The sequence below is a fragment of the Panulirus ornatus genome, chromosome 19, assembly GCF_036320965.1.
Source record: "Panulirus ornatus isolate Po-2019 chromosome 19, ASM3632096v1, whole genome shotgun sequence".
Lineage (NCBI taxonomy): Eukaryota > Metazoa > Arthropoda > Malacostraca > Decapoda > Palinuridae > Panulirus > Panulirus ornatus.
Window position 1 is genome coordinate 6,694,876 of NC_092242.1, and position 25,361 is coordinate 6,720,236.

Consider the following 25,361-nt stretch of genomic DNA (forward strand, 5'->3'; position numbering starts at 1 on the left):
ATAATGACCCTGACCTTTGACATACCCAAGGGTCTTACCCTTGTGCTCGTCACAACACTGCGCTCAAGTGTTTGAGATCCAACTTCAGTTAAACTGGAGGGCCAGTTCCTCCACACACACACACACACACACACACACACACACACACACACACACACACACACACACTGTAATGTGTATATAAGAGCATTTCAGAATGTATAATTTTCAGGTTTATATTCTTGTAAGTCTGGTAATTCCCTTGACACAGGATTATGACTCTGGCTGAAGACACTGAGGACATTTGTGGTAAGAAACTCGTCCTCATCAAATATTTTCTGAACATTCTTTTTTCTCTCAGGCTTATACACTGAAACATCATATATCATAGCCACATTAAGCATGTGTTTGTGTATTTGTTTTCCAACCATTTTAACAAAATCATCTTTGGAACAGGTATAATCCAATATAGACGTACGCGACCGTGATATCATCATAACAACTATGATAAGATAATAAAAGACAATCGTCAGACAGAGTTGCTTACAGTCGCCACAGCCAAATTCCATGGACCTTGGCTCGAGTTTGTTTACTCTCGTGACGTCACAGGTGACGTATTGCTTCGAGAACTACGGACGTATTATATCTTTTTTTTTTCTCCTGTAAAGAATTGTGCAATAAGTATGCATTTCGTATCTGTACATCACGATGAAGTAGATACAAATTCAAGGATATTACTAGGTCATCCATCCCCCAACATATACAGAAGTACGTATACTCAAGCACACTGCACCTTTTGTTCACACACACACACACACACACACACACACACACACAGAATGCCAGAGTGCATGAATAAGGCACCAGATATACATCCCTAGGAAACCACTTTCACACCTCAATAAATCTACACTATATATCTTTACAACTGTCTTCTGCTTCCCCAGTTTGCCTTCTCTTCCCATCTTTCTCCCTCCCACCTCTCCTAGAACACCCCATCAGAAAACTAGATAGATATATTGAGATAAAAAAGATGACGACAGTCACATCTGCCCCCTGATATCTTATCCTCAAAGCTCACTAGCTCCTGACTCGCCACAAACAGACTTCATTTCTCTGTAAAAATTTCTTTACTGCGTTCTAAACAGTTTAGTTGTCTGTTGCGACGAGGAGGTCCGTCTGGTGCGACAGTCCCACTCCGTCGCATCTATAACGTCCTCTCCGTTGATGACGTTACAGCCAACGGTTTACGACAGAGTCCTGGGACTATAGTGGCGTGTAGTAATGTCGGGAGTGGACGTGAAGTGTGGGTCCGTGATCGTCCTGGCTGGAGGTGACGCGACAGAATGCATCATCCCGTCTCAGGGAATGACCCCACCTCGCTCACCACACAGCGTCTGGTACCGACTCGCCTTCTCGTCAGCCTCTCTCGTCAGATGTTCATTAATCCCTTCTTAGAAAACCTGTTTTAGAGAAAATGTAACTTCCATACGTCAAAGTCGATCAAGTCCATTTCAGAAAAAAAAAAAAAAAGAATCGTTCAAGACGCATGATCATAATGCCGTGGTCTGGTCTGGTCTGGGAATTAGATTGCCTTTAGAGGATTGTCATTCCAGAGAGAGAGAGAGAGAGAGAGAGAGAGAGAGAGAGAGAGAGAGAGAGAGAGAGTTTGATACACAACAGTCGAGCGCTGGATGGGATCAGATTAACTCTGCATATCATTAGTGTTCAGGACGAGGCACAAGCAGCTTTATCTCCTCAACTTTAATGGACTTAGTGTAATCCTGTCATGAAAATACGTCTTGCATTTACAGCCTCACTGCGGAGTAGATTTTCGAATAACTCGTTTTTGTCTCGTGCCAGAACGACCAGTAGGGGGTAGAAGACCTCCAAAAACCATCACGAAGTATACGTAAGGTAAGGGAAGGTCCTAGACCTAGTTGTGGGAGTAGAAGACCACCAAAAAACCATCATGAGGTATACGTAATGTGAGCAAAGGTCCCAAACCTGAGCTGTGAGGGGTAGAAGTTCTCCGTAACTATCGTGAGGTCAGGTCCCAGACCAAACTAAGGACCTGAAAGGTCTTTCGGACCCTTTCAGTCCATCAGAAACCAGGGGAAATGCTTTCAGATTCCCCGATATTGTGCAGCCAATCACCGGCACAATAAATCAGGACGGTGTGTGCCTCACAGTCCAACCTCCCGCCAACGTGAGCGCATCATACACGGTGCTGAGTAAGGAAGGACCTTCAGGATCAAAAGTACAGAGAACGGAGTCATCCTCCGCCAGCCAACCATACAGAGCCAGGCTCCTCCTGGTGGGGTGGACCCGTGTGAACCCCTCCGACACACGGGTCGCAATAAGGAACCAAGTCACTCTGACCTCAACTCCGTGATGAGATCTTCATTACGTGCTCTGAATGATTACATAAACTTAATTACAAATCACAGGGTGAGGGAAGGAGGGACCTTCCCTCACCCGTCCTAGTGGGTGGGAGGACCCCGCCTCCTCTCACCCGCCCTGGTAATAACGTCTTCAAAAAAAATTTCCTTCCAGGTAATGTCAGTCGTTCCTTCTGTCGTCACGTATGATTCGGTTTAATTAATGTTTCCCTGGTGGGTAGGTCCCCGCCAGACGGCTCCTAGTGGTGAGGTCCCCACTAGAGAAGCGTTGTAAGTCCCCAACAGACGGCTCCTGGTGGTGAGGCCCCCACTAGAGAAGCGTTGTAAGTCCCCAACAGACGGCTCCTGGTGGTGAGGCCCCCACTAGAGAAGCGTTGTAAGTCCCCAACAGACGGCTCCTGGTGGTGAGGTCCCCACTAGAGAAGCGTTGTAAGTCCCCAACAGACGGCTCCTGGTGGTAGGTCCCCACCAGACGAGCGTTGTAGGTCCCCACCAGACTGCTCCTGGTGGTAGGTCCCCACCAGACGGTTCTTGGTGGTTAGGTCCCCACCAGACCAGCGTTGGAGATCCCCACCACACGACTCCTAGTTATTAGGTCCCCACCAGACGGCTCCTGATGGTAGTTCCCCGCCAGACCAGCGATGTAGGTCCCCGCCAGAAGGATGATCCTGGTTGTTAGGTCCCCCCACCAGACAGCCCCTGGTAGTAGGTCCCCACCAGATGGCTCCTGGCCTCGATAATCTCAGCCCAAACGTGAAACTACGGGACATTTCTCCTGTCGTTGGGCCACATCCATTACCAGGGGCGGCTTCATGAAACCGGCCAACTCTGCCATCAAGAACTGTTCTGAACCAACCCATGTGCATGATACTGGCTGGCCTTACTTCGTTATATGCTCATATATCATGCAACTATCACACGCTCATATATTGGTGTAGTGATCAATGATATACTAAAGGGATTATTGTTTCCTTGTTCAAGCGACCTGCGCCTCTACATGCAGCATTGTCTTCCCGCAAGTCTACAGACTTGGGAACACGAGCTTCATTCTGTACACTTTATGCAGATGAGACACACATCTGGACCAGCTCTTGAGTGGTCAGGAAACAACATCTCTCTCCTCCTTCGTTCATTTTGTAAATACAACCCTCAATAGTGTTTACCTCACCAGAAAAGAATGATACGTATCCAGAGATCATCATTACATCCTACGCACCTCACTTGAACCCATCGTATTCATAGAGAAAAGAAAGGCATTCAAAACAGTGTGGGGCAACGCTATACATCAGCTCCATCGAACCTTTGACCTCAATTAAAATGTTTTGGGCCGCCGGGAGCTGCTATCCTGCGTGACTTTTGACCCCAAGGCCGAAAACCCCCCAACCCATCTATCCACTGACAGGGCACTGGATCTTAGCCAAGCCTCCACTCCCGTGTCCTTGATATCCTCAGTGGAATCCTCTACCACATTCCTCTGTAGGGCTGCCCTGGCGTCCCTCACAGAGAGAGTGCCATCAGTCACCGTGAATTTTGAGCATCCAGATAGCGCGAGTATCAACGCTAATAGGGAGTCTTAACTTCCTTAATAGGGGGAGAGGCACCGCTAATAGGAGTCCTATTTACTTAATAGGGAGAGGGACACTACTAATGGGGGTCTTATTTTCTTAATAGGGGCCAGATTACCAATAATGAGGGTCCTATTTTGTGAATAGGTCGAAGGATATCACTAATTGGGAGTCCTCATTTTTCTAATAGGGAGAGGGGCACTCCCTAATGCTGAGTCCTAATTTTCGTAATAGGGAAGACATCGTTAAATGGGAGTCCTAATTTTTCTAATAGGGAGCCGGGCACCCCTAACGGTGATCCCTAATTTTCTAATAGGGAGAGTAGCAACACAAATGAGAAATCCCAAATTTCCTAATAGGGAGAGTGGTATCACGAATGAGAAGTCCTAGATTCCCTAATTGGGAGAGTAACACCGCAGATCATCGTTAATGGGAAGCCCCTATCTCTTCCTTAATGGGGTGGTGGCAGCGTTAATGGGAAGTACTTGTTTCTCGCCCATGACCTCTCGAAATCTTTTGCTAGTGTGTGTGGGCCCTCGAGGTCTCTGCCTTCTTAGCTTCCGTCTCTCGGGTTTGCCTCCTCCACGTCCACCATCGTCTGTCATTACTTCATTCACGACCGTACTGACGGGTCATCCTCCTCTGTCCTTGAGCTTCCTGTTCTTTCTTCCCCCCTTTTTTCTTTCATCAGTAATCTTCTTTCTTCAACCATAAGCTCAGTTCTCGACTCACCTCTGCATTCCTTGACTTCTTTCAATTCTTTTCTACCGTCTGCTTCACGACGCGTCTCGTTAGTACTGGTTGACCATCCAGCTCCACCCTGCCCGCCTCACCTCCCTCCCACTGACACTGTTGGCCATCTCCCTCCACCCTGCCCGCCTCACCTCCCTCCCACCGCCACTGCTGGCCATCTCCCTCCACCCTGCCCGCTTCACCTCCCTCCAACTGACACTGTTGGCCATCTCCCTCCACCCTGCCCGCTTCACCTCCCTCCAACTGACACTGTTGGCCATCTCCCTCCACCCTGCCCGCCTCACCTCCCTCCCACCGCCACTGCTGATCATCTACCTCCATCCTGCCCGCCTCACCTCCCTCCCACCGCCAATGCTGACCACCTACCTCCACCCTGCCCGCCTCACTTGCCCTGTATTGACCCGAAAGGAAATGAAGGCGAGCCAGTGAGGCGCATCACGATGCAAGAGGCAGAACGAATCTGCCGGAATCTGGTTTTCATTAGCTTCCCGTAGAGGAGGACGTCGGGCTAGGCTGTGATAGACCAGCTCCCTCACGTATGAGCGCCGTGCTACCCGCACTTCGAGTACTGTGGCAGGTCCTGGTGGTCTCCGGTGGTCAAACATTTTCAGAAAAAGAAATTTGAAGCCGTGCGCGCGCGACGCGGACCCCTCCCCTTCCCCTTTCCCATCGCGCGAGTTGAATCACTCGACACAAACGTCGAGTGATTGCCTTCGTGGCCATGTTTGATGTCGACGCTGATCATGTCGGAAATATTTACACTCTTCCCTGACACTCATCATCCTATCATTCCCCCCCATCAAGACCTCATCATACGTCCCTGGCCCATCAGAACGAGGAATGAGGCAGTTCATATCCCCAAGCCTTATTTCCATCTTCGGCTGATGTCTGCTGATGAACAAACCCTCACTGACCCACAGGAGCTGATGTATGACGGTAACAACAGTGTCCACTCCCCCATGAACTATATGATATATAACCACCTGGTATGATGCACTACGATGGCTTGTAGTAGTAGTAGTTGCTGCTCGCCTACATTAGCTCTTCATCCATGCTGGAGGCTTCAGCTTCAGGAGGCTCCGGCGATTGGAGGCTCCTGGAGCTGGAGAATCCAGCAACTAGAGGCTCCGGCTACTGAAGGATCCAGCTAGAAGGGGCATTTGCCATTGGATGCCCCGATCACTGGAGGCTCCAGCTACTGGAGACCCCGGCTACTGGAGGCTCCAGCTACTGGAGACCCCGGCTACTGGAGGCTCCAGCTACTGGAGACCCTTGCTACTGGAGGCTCCAGCTACTGGAGACCCCAGTTACTGGAGGCTCCAGCTACTGGAGACCCCGGCTACTGGAGGCTCCAGCTACTAGAGACCCCGGCTACTGGAGGCTCCAGCTACTAGAGACCCCGGCTACTGGAGGCTCCAGCTACTGGAGACCCCCGGCTACTGGAGGCTCCAGCTACTGAAGACCCCGGCTACTGGAAGGGTGAGAACAAGAGCAGAACATCCTTATCGGTAATTAGCATCGTAAAGAATCGTCTCTAATCAGGCTCGTAAAACTGGCTTGATGGGACTTGCAATTAGTTTGTTTTCTCAGTTTTATGGATTTGGCGGCCGGCTGGGAACACTGGCCGGGAGAGAACGTCAAGGTCGACATGAAGGAAATGAGCAGGAAGAGGAAGGAGGAAAGAAGAGGAAAAAAATCACATTTCAAAAGATGGCTTTTAAGCTGTGCGTAAGGCGAGGCTATTTACCGGTAGACCATGCGTAGGCCGAGGCTATGTGTCGGTAGGCTATGCGTAGGCCCAGACTATATGTCGGTAGGCCATGCGTAGGCCCAGACTATATGTCGGTAGACCATGCGTAGGCCGAGGCTATATGCCGGTAGACCATGCGTAGGCCGAGGCTATATGTCGGTAGACCATGCGTAGGCCCAGACCATATGTCGGTAGGCCATGCGTAGACCAAGGCAATGCCGGTAGGCCATGCGTAAGCAGGCGCAATATGCCAGTAGACCATGCGTGGGCCGAGGCTATATGCCAGTTCTCGCGTGTAGTATTTCCGGGTCGTTGGTAGTGTCAAGTCCAGACACAAGGTCGATCATAACACCCCTTGTGTGTCGCTGCTGTGATCTCCTGGCCAACCTTACCTCCTCTCTCCATCAACCTCTGAGCCCTATAGCCCCACTAACCCAACAGCCCCATCAACCACTGAACCCTACAACCCCCTCATTCACTGAACCCCACAGCCCCATCAACCTCTGAACCCTACAACCCCATCAACCACTGAACCCCACAGCCCCACTAACCCCTGAACCCCACAGCCCCATCAACCACTCAACCACACAGCCCCACCAACCACTGAACCCCACAGCCCCATCATCCACAGAACCCTACAACCCCATCATCCACTGAACCCCACAGCCCCATTATCCACTGAACCACACAGCCCCATCAACCACTGAACCACACAGCCCCACCAACCACTGAACCCTACAGCCCCATCAACCACTGAACTACACAGCCCCATCAACCACTCAACCACACAGCCCCATCATCCACAGCCTTTCAATCCTCTATCCACTACATATTAATGCACGTCTATCCTCCATTCCCGCCCAGCAGGTGGGGGGGGGGGGGGGGCAGGGGAATTCGATTTAGTGGAGTACATATGTACAGTTTGCCGGTAAAGTCATTATACATCTGCTCTCTCCACCGGGACCTGACTATTCCGTGAATAATTTCATAATTCATGCAACAAAAACCATTTATGTGATTCTGTTGCAGTAATGCGGGTGGCGTTACCGTGTTGAATATTACACCATTATTATCACGTTGGTAGCGTAGTTAGTCTGATATATATGTATATATATATATATATATATATATATATATATATATATATATATATATATATATATATATATATATATATATATATATATATATATGCCTACCACCATTCCCTCCCCATCTATTCATACCAGGAGCGAACTCAGCACCACCCCGCCACACCACACCACACCCTGCAACAGGGTACACCACCCCCCTGCCAGTCTACCCACCACAACACCCCCAGGGGAGGCACCAAAATAAGATCAAAGCAGTGTGGGGTGGCTGGCGTGCTGGTGGGGCAGCAGGAGACGGACGGACGCTCTGGATGCGCATATCACGACGACGCCGCTACATCATGGCACGATCCCACTCCGCCTGGTGCATGACGCTGGAAGTAACAGCCGAGTGAACCTGAGGATCCAGATGGTTCTCAAAAGGGGAAGAACAGGAATATCCCCCTCAGTTCATCCCCCTGTGTCGCCATTGACCATCCTCAAAGACGGGGTTTCATGCAGGACGTCAATTTTGCTGTCGCAACGCACCCAGTGTCTAGAGGCCACACGCCATTACCCACATCCAGTGTCTGGGGCCCACACGTCACCCACAACTAGTGTCTGGGGACTACATATCACCTACACCCAGTGCCTGGGGGGCCACACTTCACCCACACCCAGTGTCTGGGGACTACATGTTACCTACACCTAGTGTCTGGGGGCCGCACGACACCCACACCCAGTGTCTGGGGCCCACACGTCACCCACACCCAGTGTCTGGGGACTACATGTCACCCACACCTAGTTTCTGGGGGCCACACGTCACCCACACTCAGTGTCTGGGGGCCACACGTCATCCACACCCAGTGTCTGGGGGTCACACGTCACCCACACCCAGTGTCTGGGGGCCACACGTCACCCACACTTAGAGTCTAGGGACCACACGTCACCCACACCTAGAGTCTGGGGGCCACACTTCACCCACACCCAGTGTCTGGGGGTCACACGTCACCCACACCCAGTGTCTGGGGGCCACACGTCACCCACACCCAGTGTCTGGGGACTACATGTCACCCATACCCAATGCCTGGGGGTCACACGTCACCCACACCTAGTGTCTGGGGGCCACACGTCACCCACACCCAGTGTCTGGGGACTACATGTCACCCATACCCAATGCCTGGGGGTCACACGTCACCCACACCCAGTGTCTGGGGGTCACACGTCACCCACACCTAGTGTCTGGGGGCCACACGTCACCCACACTCAGTGTCTGGGGGCCACACGTCATCCACACCCAGTGTCTGGGGGCCACACGTCACCCACACTTAAGAGTCTAGGGGGGCCACACGTCCAGACCTACTCCTCAGCAGCGGACGTCTTCACTGCTCCTCAGATCGATACGCACATTGCTGCCCTGCATGCGTATTGCCCTACCCCAGTGTCCGCAATACGCCAGACTATGATGCGCACCGAACACATGACATAATGTCACCTTTAGCTTTTCTAGTTCCACTCCACTTCCCTATTTCCGTGCCGATTTCTCGATGTTTACTCTTGGTTCATGATGTTCTTACATCTCTTACATTGCTTCACCGGTTGACTTCTCTGACTTTTCTCTCTTCATTATTTACTATGTCAATGCTGCCTGCACTGCAGATACGTGCAGCACGGTGCACGGAGGAACACAGCAGATACGTGAACACCAGAAGGAACACAGCAGATACGTGCAGCACGGTGCACGGAGGAACACAGCAGATACGTGCAGCGCGGTGCACGGAGGAACACAGCAGATACGTGCAGCACGGTGCACGGAGGAACACAGCAGATACGTGCAGCACGGTGCACGGAGGAACACAGCAGATACGTGCAGCGCGGTGCACGGAGGAACACAGCAGATACGTGAACACCAGAAGGAACACAGCAGATACGTGCAGCATGGTGCACGAAGGAACACAGCAGATACGTGAACACCAGGAGGAACACAGCAGATACGTGCAGCGCGGTGCACGGGGAAGACTAGATACGTGAACACCAGGAGGAACACCCGTACGCCAACGGCCCTTCGAGCCAGGGTTGTGTGTGTGGGGGGGTCAGGGAACCTGAAGAGTGATGACGCTGCCACAGGCAGGTCCTCGCTCGGTACACACTCCACAGAGGATCGGCAGTTGTTCACAGGTCCTATAGAGAAATGGTCGCTCTCCAGCTGGGTGCAATGGTCGCCCTAACGTTGTTATATATGGGAGGAGTTTGGTGTGAGGGAATGGCATGGTGGGAAGGAGACCAGGACGCAGGAGAAAGATGGCAGTGGCGAGTGATGAACTTTGATGAGAGAATGGGAATAAATACGAGAAGATGGAGGTAATACATTCAAAAGGAGAGGAACGGGATTTAACGCTTCCGTGTGGCATGATGATAGTCCGATGGATAGAGATGCAGATAGAAGAGGAAATGAAGAAAGGAAGGAGCAGTAAGAGAGCAATAAAGTTCGAGTGGAATGGTGTATGTGAGGAGGTGTAAGGGAGGAGGTGTATGTAAGGAGGTGTATGTGAGGAGGTGTATTTGAGGAGGTGTATGTGAGGAGGTGTATGTGAGGAGGTGTATGTGAGGAGGTGTATGTGAGAAGGTGTATGGGAGGAGGTGTATGTGAGGAGGCGTATGCGAGGAAGTGTATGGGAAAAGATGTATGTGAGGAGGTGTATGTGAGGAGGTGTATGTGAGGAGGTGTATGTAAGGAGGTGTATGCGAGGTGTATGTGAGGAGGTGTATGTGAGGAGGTGTATGTGAGGAGGTGTATGTGAGGAGGTGTATGTGAGGAGGGAGAGGTTGGGTTGAGAGCGTAGGGAGGCCTGCAGGAGTCGGGTCCTCAGTGATGGCTGCCGGGTTCTTGTGAGGCGAGTCACGCCGCCAGCCCCTGATAAAACCTCCCGCCTCACACATCCACAGTTTATCGGGGTCATGGGACGGGCAGGAACCTGGGCAAATCTTGGTGATATACCGTGTCAGGCCAGGCCGGCCCTGAGTATGTCCTGGGGGACGGGGTAAGGCCAGGCCCCGAGTATGTCCTGGGGGACGGAGTAAGGCCAGGCCCCGAGTATGTCCTGGGGGACGGGGTAAGGCCAGGCCCCGAGTATGTCCTGGGGGACGAGGTAAGGCCAGGCCCCGAGTATGTCCTGGGGGACGAGGTAAGGCCAGGCCCCGAGTATGTCCTGGGGGACGGGGTAAGGCCAGGCCCCGAGTATGTCCTGGGGGACGAGGTAAGGCCAGGCCCTGAGTATGTCCTGGGGGACGAGGTAAGGCCAGGCCTCGAGTATGTCCTGGGGGAAGGACTAAGGCTAGGCCCCCAGTACATCCTGGGGTATCTAATGGCATCTTTCTCTTCATATCACACCTGTGTTGTCCTCGTTCATCAATCTCTCACACCTCTCTGTCTCTTCTTGGGGTTTCATAATATCTTTCCCATCTCGATGAATTATTTTCTAACGTTATGTCTGTCTGTGTGTGGGCGTAATCTTTCTTTTACGCATGTGTGTCTGTGTGTGTGTGCGTAATCTTTCACACTATGTATACACACAAACCTGCATACAAATGCACACACCCTTCACAATCACTCACACCTCCAGGTACTTACACTTACACACACCTCTCCTATGCCCAGTGGCACAGCCCATCTCCATCCCGGCGGCGGGCCCTGTGGGGGCCATCACCTGCAGTTCTCACTAACTGTTCAGCTGACAAAGTTTGGCGAAGGAATTTCAACTTCCGAACAAATGGTTCTGCAGTCAGAGGAAAGCGCAGCAAATTGTGTATCTTGTTCCACTCCCGCAGGGACCTGATGTGTCTCTCACTTGCTGCCTTTACCAGTGTCTGTGCCAGCAGTGTGTTCCACTAGTGGGTTTCTCTGTCCCACTCGCATGTTTCACCAGTGTGTGTCTCGCTTGTGTGTGTGTCTCAACGCCATGTTCCTCGTGTGAGTTGGAACAGACGTTTATGCTTGTCTACCTCCAATGTGCATAGTTAGGGAGGCGCGACTAATGTCAGTCGTGATTTCAAGCGAAATATCGATCAATGCTCTACTTTAAACGTATCTATGGCCCATCTCTCAACTATATTTCAACTATATTCAACCCTCTTCGTGCTAACTCGAGTCTTGTTCGCATTTCATGTTTTTTTTGTTTTTTTTTTTTGGGGGGGGAAAGTGGAATTCATGTTTTCATTGATGTATTTTATAGTATGTAAACACGAAAGACAAGAGAGGAGGAACATGGGGGGGGTCGTAAACCTCGACTCTTGAGGAGCAGAGAGAGAGAGAGAGAGAGAGAGAGAGAGAGAGAGAGAGAGAGTTTTAAAGAGCCCGTGCCAGTGCTTGGGAGACTAACGAGCAATCCGTCCCATCGTTCTGGCTCATGACCGAAGTTGAGGAAGTAATTAACAGAGACGGACCCACTCTCTGCTCTGCGGGAGCGCCCCAGCGTCGTGGCCGACACGACCCGCCTGCTAGTCTGATCTGAGTAGCGGCACCAGACGTTAGATGCTTGGAGGACCCGGGCCTAGGCGGGCGAAAGGCCCTCTCACATCCATCCAGGTCAGAGCACTCAAGACGATGAGGAACTCGGTTGTCCTCGTTTGCTATTCAGAGATAAACGAGTAAACTATTAAGATAACGATAGGAGTAAGCAAAGCCTCATATGGGAGGAGCAAGAGAAGTGCCAACCAACGATGTTCTTACGACGACATTTTGCCGAAATGGAGGATTATCGCGTAGGTAGTGACGTCGTCATGATGTCTGTGGCACGAGTAGCGGGATAGGTGGCTGTAGTGATGACGTCATGACGAGGAGTAGCGTGGTTGGTGGTTGTAATGTTGATGTCATCAATGATGTCTTAAGCCTTAGGTCCCCAAAGCCAATCAGAGATCCAGGACTTCCCCGACTTTGACCCCTGTGGGCTGCATATTACACTCCCTCAGAGGAGACGACCTTGTCTTATCGCCAGTCCATTCGTCGTAGCTGCTTCGCTCACAGACACCTGAAGAAGACATGAGAGGCATATCATGTCTTTACGATGACCTTTGGACACTTAAGGCACCGTAGACATGTCTCGAAGACGGTCGTAAGAAGTCCCAGAGACGATCGTAAGACGCTCGGACATCATAGACATGTCTCCCGGATCTGGTCGTAGGAAGCTCAGACTTACAGACACGTCTCCTCCCCTTCTCGTCCAACACGGGACACTGGCGCTGACCGCCCCTCTGCCATTGTCCAGCCAGAAGGGTCGCGTCTTTACCCTCTCTAGCGTTTCCGTAGCGACTGTGGTCTGCCAAGTGAGGCAGTCTGTTGTTGACGCTGGCGGATGTGTGAGGAGGAGGAGGAGGGGGAAAGCTCGCGTAGAAAGAAGGGCTGATTCTTTTTAGCGTTTCTCTCGTTCGTTCTACTTGTTAATCATTGTAAGTGCTACAACGAAGTTCGGTAAGGATGCGAGAGAGAGAGAGAGAGAGAGAGAGAGAGAGAGAGAGAGAGAGAGAGAGAGAGAGAGAGAGAGAGAGAGAGAGAGAGAGAGAGAGAGAGAGAGAGAGGAGCTAGGAGGATCGTAAGAGTAAGAATTTATATAAAGGTTTCTCCTCCTGCCACCACAATATCTATCCTCCTCCAGCAGGAAGGGAGGAGACCTGAGTGTTCTGACGTTGGCCTGACGTTCTCGGATCCGGAATCCATCGACCACTTACTCAATTGACTGGCCATAAAAGACCCGTAATGACTTTCTCATAATTACTCCATTAATGCACCAAATTTACATTTTTGATCCCGAGCTGAACTTTTCCATGGCAATAAAGCCGACTTTCTCTCGTCTCTCTCCATCCTCTCCTTCTTCTGTATTTTTTCACAGCTTTTTATCTCGTTTTCTTCCCTTGTCTTCTGTGTCCGTCCACCTCCTGCCCACCAGGTGAGCGGCGCGTCACCTGTCGCAAGTCACCCTCAGCTTTACAGAGCTCACATCTTACACGATATTGTTCACATTAACACCGTGTGTCGGCCGTGTGTGGCTCTGCTTGGTATATATGGTCGTGGACCCGTGGGTGTATGTTTACTAGCGATCACCTGTGGCAGTGTACCGTCCCTGTACCTTTGGACACTCAGTGGACGACTGTGTACCATCTCTGTACCTTTGGACAGTCAGTGGATGACTGTGTACCGTCCCTGTACCTTTGGACAGTCAGTGGATGACTGTGTACCGTCCCTGTACCTTTGGACAGTCAGTGGATGACTGTGTACCGTCCCTGTACCTTTGGACAGTCAGTGGACGGCTGTATACATCCCTGTACCTTTGGACAGTCAGCGGACGGGACGACTGTGTACCGTCCCTGTACCTTTGGACAATCAGTGGATGACTGTGTAACGTCCCTGTCCCTCTCACCTGTTATTCCCAAGCGAACACCTGCTCTTGGCGAACCCCTGGACACTATAATCCAGCGTCCCAGACGCTCCCACAGCTGACTTCCAGCAGTTCCAGAAGCTATTCCAGGCCAGCGTTACCACGGTGGCAGACCCACCACAAGCCCCCACGCTGCTGCTGTCACTGGATAACAAATAGTTCGACGGATTCCCGTTGGAGGGCTGTGTGAGTCGTCTTTTCTCTCTCGTACAGATCATCCGAATATTCAAATCAACTTTACTAAGTTCAAGATTAATTCCATATGCAGATTCTTTTATTAAAGATCTTTCGAAGGCTTTTTTTTTCCCCCTCAGATTTGGCATGTCAACATTATATGTAAGATAAAACTCTGCCAAGGAACGTGATTTTTTTTTCTTTTTTTTTCGCCGTGAGGTCTCACCCCGACGCTATATATCCGGGTCAGGCTGATGACACCAGGAGGAGGAAGGAGGAGGAGATCGATCCACGACCTCCCTGCATGGCTGCCAGAAACAGCGTATTTTCACTGATCCTACGAGTCTTATGATTACCTCCCCCCTCGGTGGGTGTTTCCTGTAGAAGCCATCAGCGGGCGTCACCCTCAGCTCTCAGGGTAGAGTTGAATCCTTCATTAATATTCACCAACAGCTCAGGCGCCCAATCACGGACGCTGACCAAAGTTTTTTTTTCTTCTTTTTTTTCATTCAATCAGTTGTTTCAGAGAAGCTGGTTGATCAGGTGTTCCCGGCACGAAGTCATTTACGCTCGGAATTATGGTAATTTGTGTTACTGGGACGATTTGTATAAGGAGGCGTGAAGGTTAGTGGCTCAGAAAAGAGATACTCCTGTCAAAGCCTCTCGTTCGGGTCATTGTGTTGACATGAGTGATGGCTTCAGTATACAAGGCTACCATGAATGTTGGGTTCCATCTACAAGTTTATACTGAAGGTAGATTCAGATCCCTTACTTCAGGAAATAATAGGTTTAGATTGTATATTTCTATAAACTCTGGGATCAAGATTTGTCTCCATAAATGCCAGGTTCAAAGGCTCGCTTAGCTTGGAATCATATGAGTCCAAGAGTGTCAGATTCGATTCAAATGCTTTTAAAAGTGTTCGGTTTAGTTCAGGGCCTCAAATGTCTGTTTTGACTCCTCTGACTCTCACCTCCTGTTGATGGCTGTTTTGCAACGACTCTTTCAGTTGTTCTCTTGGCAAATGTCTCTTTAATGGCTCAGCTCTCTGGATTCTGTTACCATTTCTCTTGCCTCCACTAGACCTTCCCAATCAGTCAGTTGGGCTTCTGTGAGTGAGGTGACCAAAACCTAAGAACCATATTCTACTCTTAGACTAATAAACTATGGAGACATCCATGAATCTTCCCCTTTATCCATAATTTTTTGTGAATGCAGTTGTAATATCTCCCAGTTGATGTGTTTACATACACAGTTCTCAAGTGACGTTAAAAAGATTAAAAACCGATTTTCAAAACTTCTTCAGGTATCTTTGGGCAGTAAGTACACTTCCCCTACCCACTCACGAGTTTCCATTACCTCGCAGGCCAAGAGGATCATAGTATTATCCCAGCCATTTTAACTTTTAACAGCTTAACCCAGAGAATAAATTCGCCAACTTAACTATTTCCTGTCTCGAACTTGTCTAGAGCGGAGGCTGCGCCATTAGAACTTTACAGACTAAAAGAAATAAAGATTTTGAACGAGGCTTTGCCCTGTGGAGGTGGGGCGGTGGTAGGTCTCAGGCGAGGGAGGCGCCTGGGTGGAGGAAAAAAGGTGGATTGGTGTTCGTGGGTGTGGAGTCCCTGTGGGTTGTGGATGGGAGGCAGTGGGTCTGGGTTGCGTTAGGATTGGACCTTACGTCGAAGTGGATGTGAGAGGTAGTTGGGAGATGAGAAGTGAATGAGTTTGCATTCAGTCCTCTCTCTCTCTCTCTCTCTCTCTCTCTCTCTCTCTCTCTCTCTCTCTCTCTCTCCTCTTTAAAATGAGAACTATCTGAGCCCTGCGTGACGGAGGCGCAGTCTGGTAGTCGCTATTGTGAGAAAGACCGTTTTGAAAAGTATGTGTTTACCCTCCCCACTGAAGTATTGGGACGTGGTATACAGATATGTGTTGACGCATGAGAATACGTTCACACAGAAACTCCTCCACGAAAACATAAACTTACGGGAATACACACCCATCGTGTACACACAAACACCAACACTCATTCAGCTTCTCTGTTTACATTGATTTACCCTCCTGTTTGCTCACCCGTTTCTGCATACCTTTACGTAGGTGTGTTGGGCAGCAGCGTTGGGCATTATTACCCACCCTGCTCACACATGTATCACACTGGAGACCCTACGCCAAGCGGGAGAACTAGAATGAACAATTCACAACAACAAACAAGTTCAGAAGAGTGGTCGTTGATCGGTACAAAATCCATTGCCTCTACCACTGTATCTCTGGCCTTCCCCAGGGTACTATGCTGCCTCCTCTACCGTTTTCCATTTGCGTATCAAACACCGACAGCGTCGCAAAGCACAGCGACCTATCATCCTCTACGACTAATGGTGACCAGGATTAGTAGAACTGTTTCATCCAGCGAAGTCTCAGAAGAAAATATGATCTTCATCCCTCACAATCATTATCTTGACTCGTCACCATCATCCTAGCCCTAATCATTATCATGATGTCCCATCACCATCACCCTGACCCCTTGTTATCATCCTGAACCCTTACCCTCACCCTAAACCCTTACCCTCACCATGACCCACCACACTAACATTATCTTCTCTCTTGCAGTGTCGCTGCAGGCGGTGGGGCTGGTGCTCTACCCACTGGGTCTTGGGTCGCCCTTCGCACGGCTCCAGTGCGGCGACTCCGCCTCCGTCTACGCCGCCGGCAGTTGCGAACTCGGGTACGCGTACATGCTGGCGCTGGTGGCCACGGCGCTGGCGGCCTACTGCCCAGTGCTGGCCAGGCTCGTCACCTACAAAGACTATACGGATTACTGGTCGAACCTTAACTACATGTGAGGTCGTCCCTGTGGCCGGAGGGTCGTCACATGCTGTGTGAGGTCGTCCCCTGTGGCCGGAGGGTCGTCACATGCGTATGAGGTCGTCCCCTGTGGCCGGAGGGTCGTCACATGTGTGTGAGGTCGTCCCCTGTGGCCGGAGGGTCGTCAGATGCGTGTGAGGTCGTCCTCTGTGGTCGGAGGGTCGTCAGATGCGTGTGAGGTCGTCCCCTGTGGCCGGAGGGTCGTCAGATGCGTGTGAGGTCGTCCCCTGTGGCCGGAGGGTCGTCACATGCGTGTGAGGTCGTCCTCTGTGGCCGGAGGGTCGTCACATGCGTGTGAGGTTATCTCTGTGGTCGGAGGGTCGTCACATGCGTGTGAGGTCGTCCCCTGTGGCCGGAGGGTCGTCAGATGTGAAGTGAACAAGCGTCTGAACGCTGTGTTTGTGTGCCGGCAATACAGAAGTGACACGTCTGGCGAAGATGTTCTTGTGTTCTGGCAGAAAAATAGGCCCTAATGAAGGGCGTAACGCGTCTTGGTGAAGGACCTAACGCGTCTTGGTGAAGGGCCTGACGCGTCTTGGTGAAGGGCCTAACGCGTCTTGGTGAAGGACCTAACGCAGGGCCTAACGCGTCTTGAAGGGCCTAACGCGTCTTGGTGAAGGGCCTAACGCGTCTTGATGAAGGACCTAACGCGTCTTCGTGAAGGGCCGAACGCGTGTTAGCAAACAACTGAAGGATCTTCGTAGACTTGAAGGTGTTTGTGGAAGTGTACCAGCCTTGGCGGTGACCAGTCAACGCTGACGCTTTGGGTGGCAGTTAACGATGGCACTTGAACTCCCTCTAGAGTCTAGAGCCAAAGGCTTTAACTCTATTTATTGCTCTACATACAGGTGATACAGGTGTCAGTGAAATGATGTAAGTGCTAGTTTAATCTGCCTCATGGTCAGGGGCGTTTACATACTGAGCAATTCATAATACATCCTGTTTGGCAACATGTGTGTTGGATGGCGTATGGTGTGGATCCTTGGCTTCAGTGACCATACCCGAATTGACAGTCACTGAATCCAGCGTAATCCATAGATACGTAGGTAATACAGATGTGGAAAGATTCATACATGATACAGGTGTATGGGGAGAGATACGTATATAATACTGATGTGGAGAGATACATACATGACTCTAAGATACTGAGAGACACATTGATGCAAGAGTGGCGTGAAAGATACATACATGATACAGGTATGGGGGAGAGATACATACCTGACACTGGTGTGGGGGAGAGGTATATACATGATACATGTGTAGAGGGAGAGATACATACATGATACACGTGTAGAGGGAGAGATACATACATGATACACATGTAGAGGGAGATACATACATGATACACGTGCAGAGGGAGAGATACATACATGATGCAGAACAGAGGAGAGGGACACATACGAGTGTGTGTGTGAGAGAGAGATGTCTAGTCTCTGTGTCTCGTGGCCACCTTAAAATGGCTACTATATTTTCGTTTATAAATTCTGGTCCATTTAAAGGACCATGATGTCAAACCTGTGACGTCAACGCCCCATCATCGAAGTCACCCAGCGCGAACCCCGCTAACTCCATCCACCATGACCTTGGACATCACTGACATAACACGACCCATGTGACGTCAGGATCCTGAAACGACCACACCGCCTCTACCACTCTACACGACCAGTGACGCCCATCACCCAAGACGACCAACGACTAGCAACGACTCTTATGGACGAAGACACCATCGCTGATCACTACAATCCTACCCTTAAAGCCGGTGGTACGACCCTCAACCCTACCAGTAAGACCTTTAAACACTTCAACACGACCCCAAGCTCGACGTAACTACCCCGTTTGATCCTTACGATACGACCTTAAAACGACAGAATATACGACCCTGAAATCCAACGGTACGACAATTAGCCTTCGACCGGGACCCTCAAAGGCCCCAGACTTTGGTCTAAGGCCTTTATACCCAAGGGTTGCACCGTGGTGCTCAAGGGTGTTAATATCCTATCACCATATGCATGAGGCATGATCAAGAAGACTGTTCCTGGAAGTAAACGTCAAGTAATAAGGAATAATGGCCTTTCCAGCGCACCACGCAGTAAAGAACCTCTTCCATCAGACTTGTAAACTATTAGCGACACTTTACCTTGCCAGCCATTGGTCGAGAGTCACCCTGGGTCGAGGTCACTTGACCTAAACCGAAGGTCATATATTCTACAACACTTGCACAAGTAATTAGCAACAACAGGACTCTGAAACGTTTCAAAACGTTTTGCAAACTGTCGAAAGGCTATGAAACGTTTTAAAAACGTTTAGCAATGTATCAAAAGACATTGAAACGTTTCTAAACTTTTACCAGTCAGTCAAAAGACACTGAAACGTTTCGAAACGTTTAGCAATGTATCAAAAGACTCTGAAACGTTTCGAAAGTATTTAGCAAAGTGTTACAAATCCCGGAAACATTTCAAAATATTCTACAATACCCCATGATATTCGCAAACTATCTACACGAGCATTAGACCATTACAGAATACTTGTCGATAGTTTGGACTGACATATGAATGCCAAGGAGCATTTTCTACCGTCTATTGTGGCATTTTTATTTTTCCGACAAAGATTATCTCTCGGTTCATATGAAAAATAAAAATGAAATAGTCTGACCTTATGTACTATGACCCCCAGTCATCCAAGGTCATCATCCAGTTGTTTGACTCATTTTCTTCGTCCGTGGTCACCTCAAGGCCAAGTCCTCAGACCCCTTACGTTTTCTACAGAAGTCTACCACCAGTGTGGAATGATGACGGTCAAATCCTCCCATTTTCTGTAGAAATCTAACACGAGTGGAATGACGAAGGGTTAAATCCATTTGTCACACTCACACTATAGAAATATACACTGAGCGGTTCTGACGACCACTGCTGACCACGTGTAACCCCTCCTGACCACGTGCAATCTCTCCTGACTACGTGTCAGCAGTGTCTGAGAGACCGCTGGGCTCAGCGCCCTCTATCCTTTCTCTCCTTAATCCAAGATGGCTGACGTGTTTCTAACGGTCTGGAATATCATTAACAACGAAATTATATTTCTAGATATGTGATCGCATACCTAATGGTACTACAGCCGGGGAAATATACCCATAAAGCATGATTCTGCTGGAATATATATATACATATATCCTCAGCAACGTAATATGCTTAGTCTGTGGCCCCGGGATGTGCTCCTGTCATGGATTATGCTCAGTAACGGGCCCGAGAGTCATTACTTATGCTCGGTACGGGACATAAACATTGGGATGAAAATTTACAGCCATGACGCAACGTTTTATTCAGGTGACTTTTTTTACCATGTTTATAGGAAATGTTTATGATAAACCTCCAGTGAGTTAATGTTTGTATTCGTTGATAAATATACTGAGAAAACGTGTCCGTTCTAGGAATCATAGAGAATATATATATATATATATATATATATATATATATATATATATATATATATATATATATATATATATATATATATATATATATATATATATATATATATGAAAATAGGGGTGACTGCCCTTGTGAGGAAGGAATGAGAGGGGTGCGCTTCCTTACCTCATAAACACCTCATCATAGCAGGAAAACGTGAGTAGATTTGCTTTTTATCACATGGGGGAGATGAGGAGTAATTTGTATGAGGTGACCACTACCGAATGTTGCATGAGGGGCTGTTAGACGACTGCCCGTGGTAGCAGAAGCCAGGCTGGTGAGGTTCACCCTGTGTAGGGGTGCTGTGTACACGGTTCTAAACCTATACTGATCCAGTAACTTGATCATCCACGATCCAGAGGATTAGTGACTTGATCATCCACGATCCAGAGGATTAGTGACTTGATCATCCATGATCCAGAGGATTAATGACTTGATCATCCATAGACAGACTGATGGCATACTTCGACCATCTCCGGCTCTACCACACACACTTTGAGCAGCTGCAGCAGACGACCTTCTGCCATACCGCGAGCAGGACGAACAACCACGCGTGCTGCTCATAACAGGAAAAAAAAAATAAATCTAAATCCATTTTTCCGGCAGGACCTGACCCCTGGCACCGAAGGACTCTCCTGCAGGACCTTTGACTCTTCTTCAGGACTTTGGACTCTACTTCACGACGTTGGACTCTTCTGCAGAACCTTTGACTCTTCTTCAGGACTTTGGACACTGCTCCAGGACTTTGGACTTTACTTCAGGCACGGTAGGGCGTCCTTCAGAACGTTGTCCTCTGACTCAGGACGTTGGAGGAGGAGGAGGAGGAGGTCCTCCTCCTTGGGAGTCTTCATACCTCTCCTCCTGGTGACCAAGATGATCCCATACACACCTCAGCTTTAGTGCCAGACGTCGCTTGGGGGTCCTGGCCATATATATATATATATATATATATATATATATATATATATATATATATATATATATATATATATATATATATATATATATATATATATATATATATATATATGTAATGTTTCCAGGGAAGTTCCTTTCTTTTCAAAGGTGTTTCTAACCCAAAGAGGGTTCTAGTCCGATGTGAACAGTCTAGTAAATCAAAGAAGAAGGGGGACTACTGTGAAGGATCTTCCTCTCAGAGAGACAGATATTGCTCACAGGTTTCCTGGTACGGGTGAATACACGAAGATATAAATCAGACATGTGATTAGTAACTGGTCAATGACGATTCCTCCCGAGTTTACGGGGTTTGAGATGTAGAGCAGAGAGAGAGAGAGAGAGAGAGAGAGAGAGAGAGAGAGAGAGAGAGAGAGAGAGAGAGAGAGAGAGAGAGTGAGTGTCACTGTCTCAGTTGCTCTGGGTGGAGGATGTTGTGATCTCGTTAGCGTTACAGTACATTCTAAGTTCAAGCTGCCTCCGTGGCAGCTTACTAACTAACTAACTCACTGTGAATCCAAGCAGATCCTTGAAGTGTCTGCTGTCTACAGCGTGACCAAAGATGGTGACGCTGGTTGTCCTTGACCTGCTGCTATCTGGCAGAGAAGCTGTAAAACATATCTTTTTTGTATCATACAGTAAGCTAGTGGTGTTTATATTACTCACGAACCGAAGGCACTCGCTCCGCGGTGTCTGGAAAGCCAAAGACGGACTACCACAAATATCTGACCTTGTATTATTTGCTTTAAGGTTTATTATCAGTCTTTTCTACCTCTTCTTCTTCTTCTTCTTCTTCTTCTTCTTCTTCTTCTTCTTCTTCTTCTTCTTCTTCTTCTTCTTCTTCTTCTTCCTCTTCTTCTTACTTCTTCTTAATTCTTCTTCTTATTCTTCTTCTTCTTCTTTCTTCTTCTTCTTCTTAATTCTTCTTCTTATTCTTCTTCTTCTTCTTTCTTCTTCTTCTTCTTCTTCTTCTTCTTCTTCTTCTTCTTCTTCTTCTTCTTCTTCTTCTTCTTCCCTTTCTTCTTCTTCTTTTTCCTCTTCTTCTTACTTCTTCTTCTTACTTCTTCTTCTTCTTCTTCTTCTTCTTCTTCTTCTTCTTCTTCTTCTTCTTCTTCTTCTTCTTACTTCTTCTTCTTCTTCTTCTTCTTCTTCTTCTTCTTCTTCTTCTTCTTCTTCTTCTTCTTCTTCTTCTTCTATCTCTTCTTCTTCTTCTTCTTCTTCTTCTTCTTCTTCTTCTTCTTCTTCTTCCTCTTCTTCTTCTTCTTCCGTTTCTTGAAGAACAAGTCTTGGTTAAGATGTAAAGTATTTTCCCTAGAATCTCGATACATACATTTTGTAAGCAAGAATGTACATAAAATAAACATGAATCACTGTATTTGTTTCCTGTACCTCTGTATGATTAGCTCAGCATATGACCCGGAGAGAAAATTGTATCCACATTATTTATATAACTACCCAACAAGAAATATATATATCTTAGATAAATCTTTATGAATTCCACAGAGATGGTCATGTTACCTTGGAACTCCTGTTAGCTAATGAGATGCAAGAATGACTTAGCACCGGATGTGAAGATATGCCAGAAGCTCCTCCTCCTCCTCCTCCCCAGCGCGTGTCGCTTGACACCACTGTGACAGTGCCATGTGACACGATACTCATGGTATTTCCCCCTCACCCCTCACACACCATCCCCCTTCCTCATCATCCCTCACCACCGTCAGACCAACGAGGGGAGACGAGTCTGTGAGGTCTTAGATTGGTCTACACTCATAAGGCTCTGTGTGTGTGTGTGTGTGTGTGTGTGTGTGTGTGTGTGTGTGTGTGTGTGTGTGTGTGAGCTACTTATATATACACATCCCATTGTAATGCATATATAAATACATGCCACATATGGACATACACGCACACATGTATACATATGTCAAGATACATAGTCATGAGGGAGATTTAGGTCATACATAGGTATGGTGACTTGACGCCAGGGTTCGACCCCCCCCTATATCACACCATGGATCAAGGCTCCTCTCATCTGTTCACCTCACCTCAGACCATCTCCTCAGACTGGCCAACTTAACATTGATCAAAGTTCCGTTCAAAACTCCTTTTTCCCTCAACCCTGCGAAAGCCAGAGTACGCTAGAAAAACAGCAACACAAACACAGCCATCCCGTAAGAAGAAGAAAAAAAAAGTTGAACAACTTTTAGTAACATTCAAAATAAAACTTTGAGATACGTAAGGAAAACACCACTACTCCGTTTTCTATCATGTTTTGGTGCGCCACATTCTTATCTTCAGAAAGGAAGAAATTATCTGTTAATTTAGTCGTTACGTATCTGAGGGCAGGGACGAGATCAGCTAATTACCAGGGGTCGACCATTAGGGCCAGACTCAGTTGTGAGAGGGTAGTTAGGCCCGTTAGAGACGCGCGTGGGATAGGCCTACGTACGGTAGAATTGTCCAAATAGCGAGCAACGTGTTCAGTGAACTTCCTTGCTTCCCTTTTGAGATTAGATTCTGAAACCTCTTTAAAAGTTAGTTATAAAAGGCTTTAACTTGGCGCCGGAGCACTTGAGGGATATGTTGCGAGAACCGTTGCGATGTGTGTGTGTGTGGGTGTGAGTGTGTGTGTGTTGCAGGAACAGTTGTGAAGAGAGTGTGTGTTATGGGAACAGTTGTGAAGAGAGTTTGTGTGTTGCGGGAACAGTTGTGTGGGTGTGCGTGTGTGTTGCGGGAACCAGAACGTCAGCTGTTGTGTTGTTGATGCATGTTAAACTTTGGTTCTTTACACGTCCTGAATGGATGCGTCTGCCTGGGATGTAGACAGGTGTACCTCACACACACACACACACACACACACTAACGAAGGTGAAAATCTATCCCTTCAACAAAGAAAAGAAAGACGAATAAACACGAAGGAATCTTTGTATGGTAAAGAGAGCCTCTTGAAGCCATACAGACACGTCAGGACACAGACCAACAGACACGCCAGGAGACAGACCAAAAGACGTGCCAAGACACAGACCAAAAGACGTGCCAAGACACAGACCAAAAGACGTGCCAGGACACAGACCAACAGACACGCCAGGACACAGACCAACAGACACGCCAGGACACAGACCAACAGACGTGCCAAGACACAGACCAAAAGACGTGCCAGGACACAGACCAACAGACACGCCAGGACACAGACCAACAGACACGCCAAGACACAGACCAACAGACACGCCAGGACACAGACCAACAGACACACCAGGAGACACAGCAACACAGAGGACAACAGAGAGAATAACAGAAGGTAGGAAAACTCTCCCCAGAGGAGACAGAAGAAGAATGACAAAACATTACAAGAGAGTGTGTGTAGCGCACCCCCAATGTTAGGCTTGGGATTAGGGAGGGTGAGGAGGCGACTGTGGTGCCAGGGCGTAGTGGGAGGAGGAGGAGGAGCAGGAGGAGGAGGAGGAGGAGGCATGTCTAGATGTCAAGGGGAGAGGGAGAAGGATGCCAGGGAGTGGAGTAGGGTGCCAGGACTTCAGGGAGTTGTGGGGTGGGTAGAAGAAGGGTGCTGGGAGGTGAATTGAGGGGACAGAAAAAAAAAGGGATGTGTAGGGAAGTTGGAGAATAGTTGAGGAGTGGAAGGTAGAGGAAGGGGGTCAAGATTCCTCAAAGGGGAGGGTGGGAGGGTAGTGGGAGGTGGAACGAAGCGAGGGGGGTCTCCCTGTACACACACACCCGCCTTGTGTAGCCACAGACATCCAGAATGAATCATTCTTATCTTATTTTAGTCATTTTTTCCTTTGATAAACTAACACACAGTGGTACTCCACACACACACACACACACACACACACACACACACACACACACACAAATAAAAGCTGCCCAAACACCTTAACCGTCTATGATTATGTTCCATTTCTCGACCATACCTTCCCTTGTTTAGCCCCTTCCTTTTCCCCTCC

At 48.7% G+C, this 25,361-nt stretch overlaps 1 protein-coding gene across 1 annotated transcript in view; it reads left to right on the forward strand.

Annotated features, from left to right (window-relative positions):
• The window catches only part of LOC139755355 (LHFPL tetraspan subfamily member 7 protein-like), a 63,330-nt gene extending 40,556 nt beyond the window's left edge, over window positions 1-22,774 (forward strand). The window contains exon 3 of the mRNA XM_071673526.1: window positions 16,730-22,774. Within this exon, the coding sequence (XP_071529627.1) occupies window positions 16,730-16,962 (233 nt within the window). The 3' untranslated portion in view covers window positions 16,963-22,774. The remainder of the gene's footprint in view (window positions 1-16,729) is intronic.
• The last annotated feature ends 2,587 nt before the right edge of the window (window positions 22,775-25,361 follow it).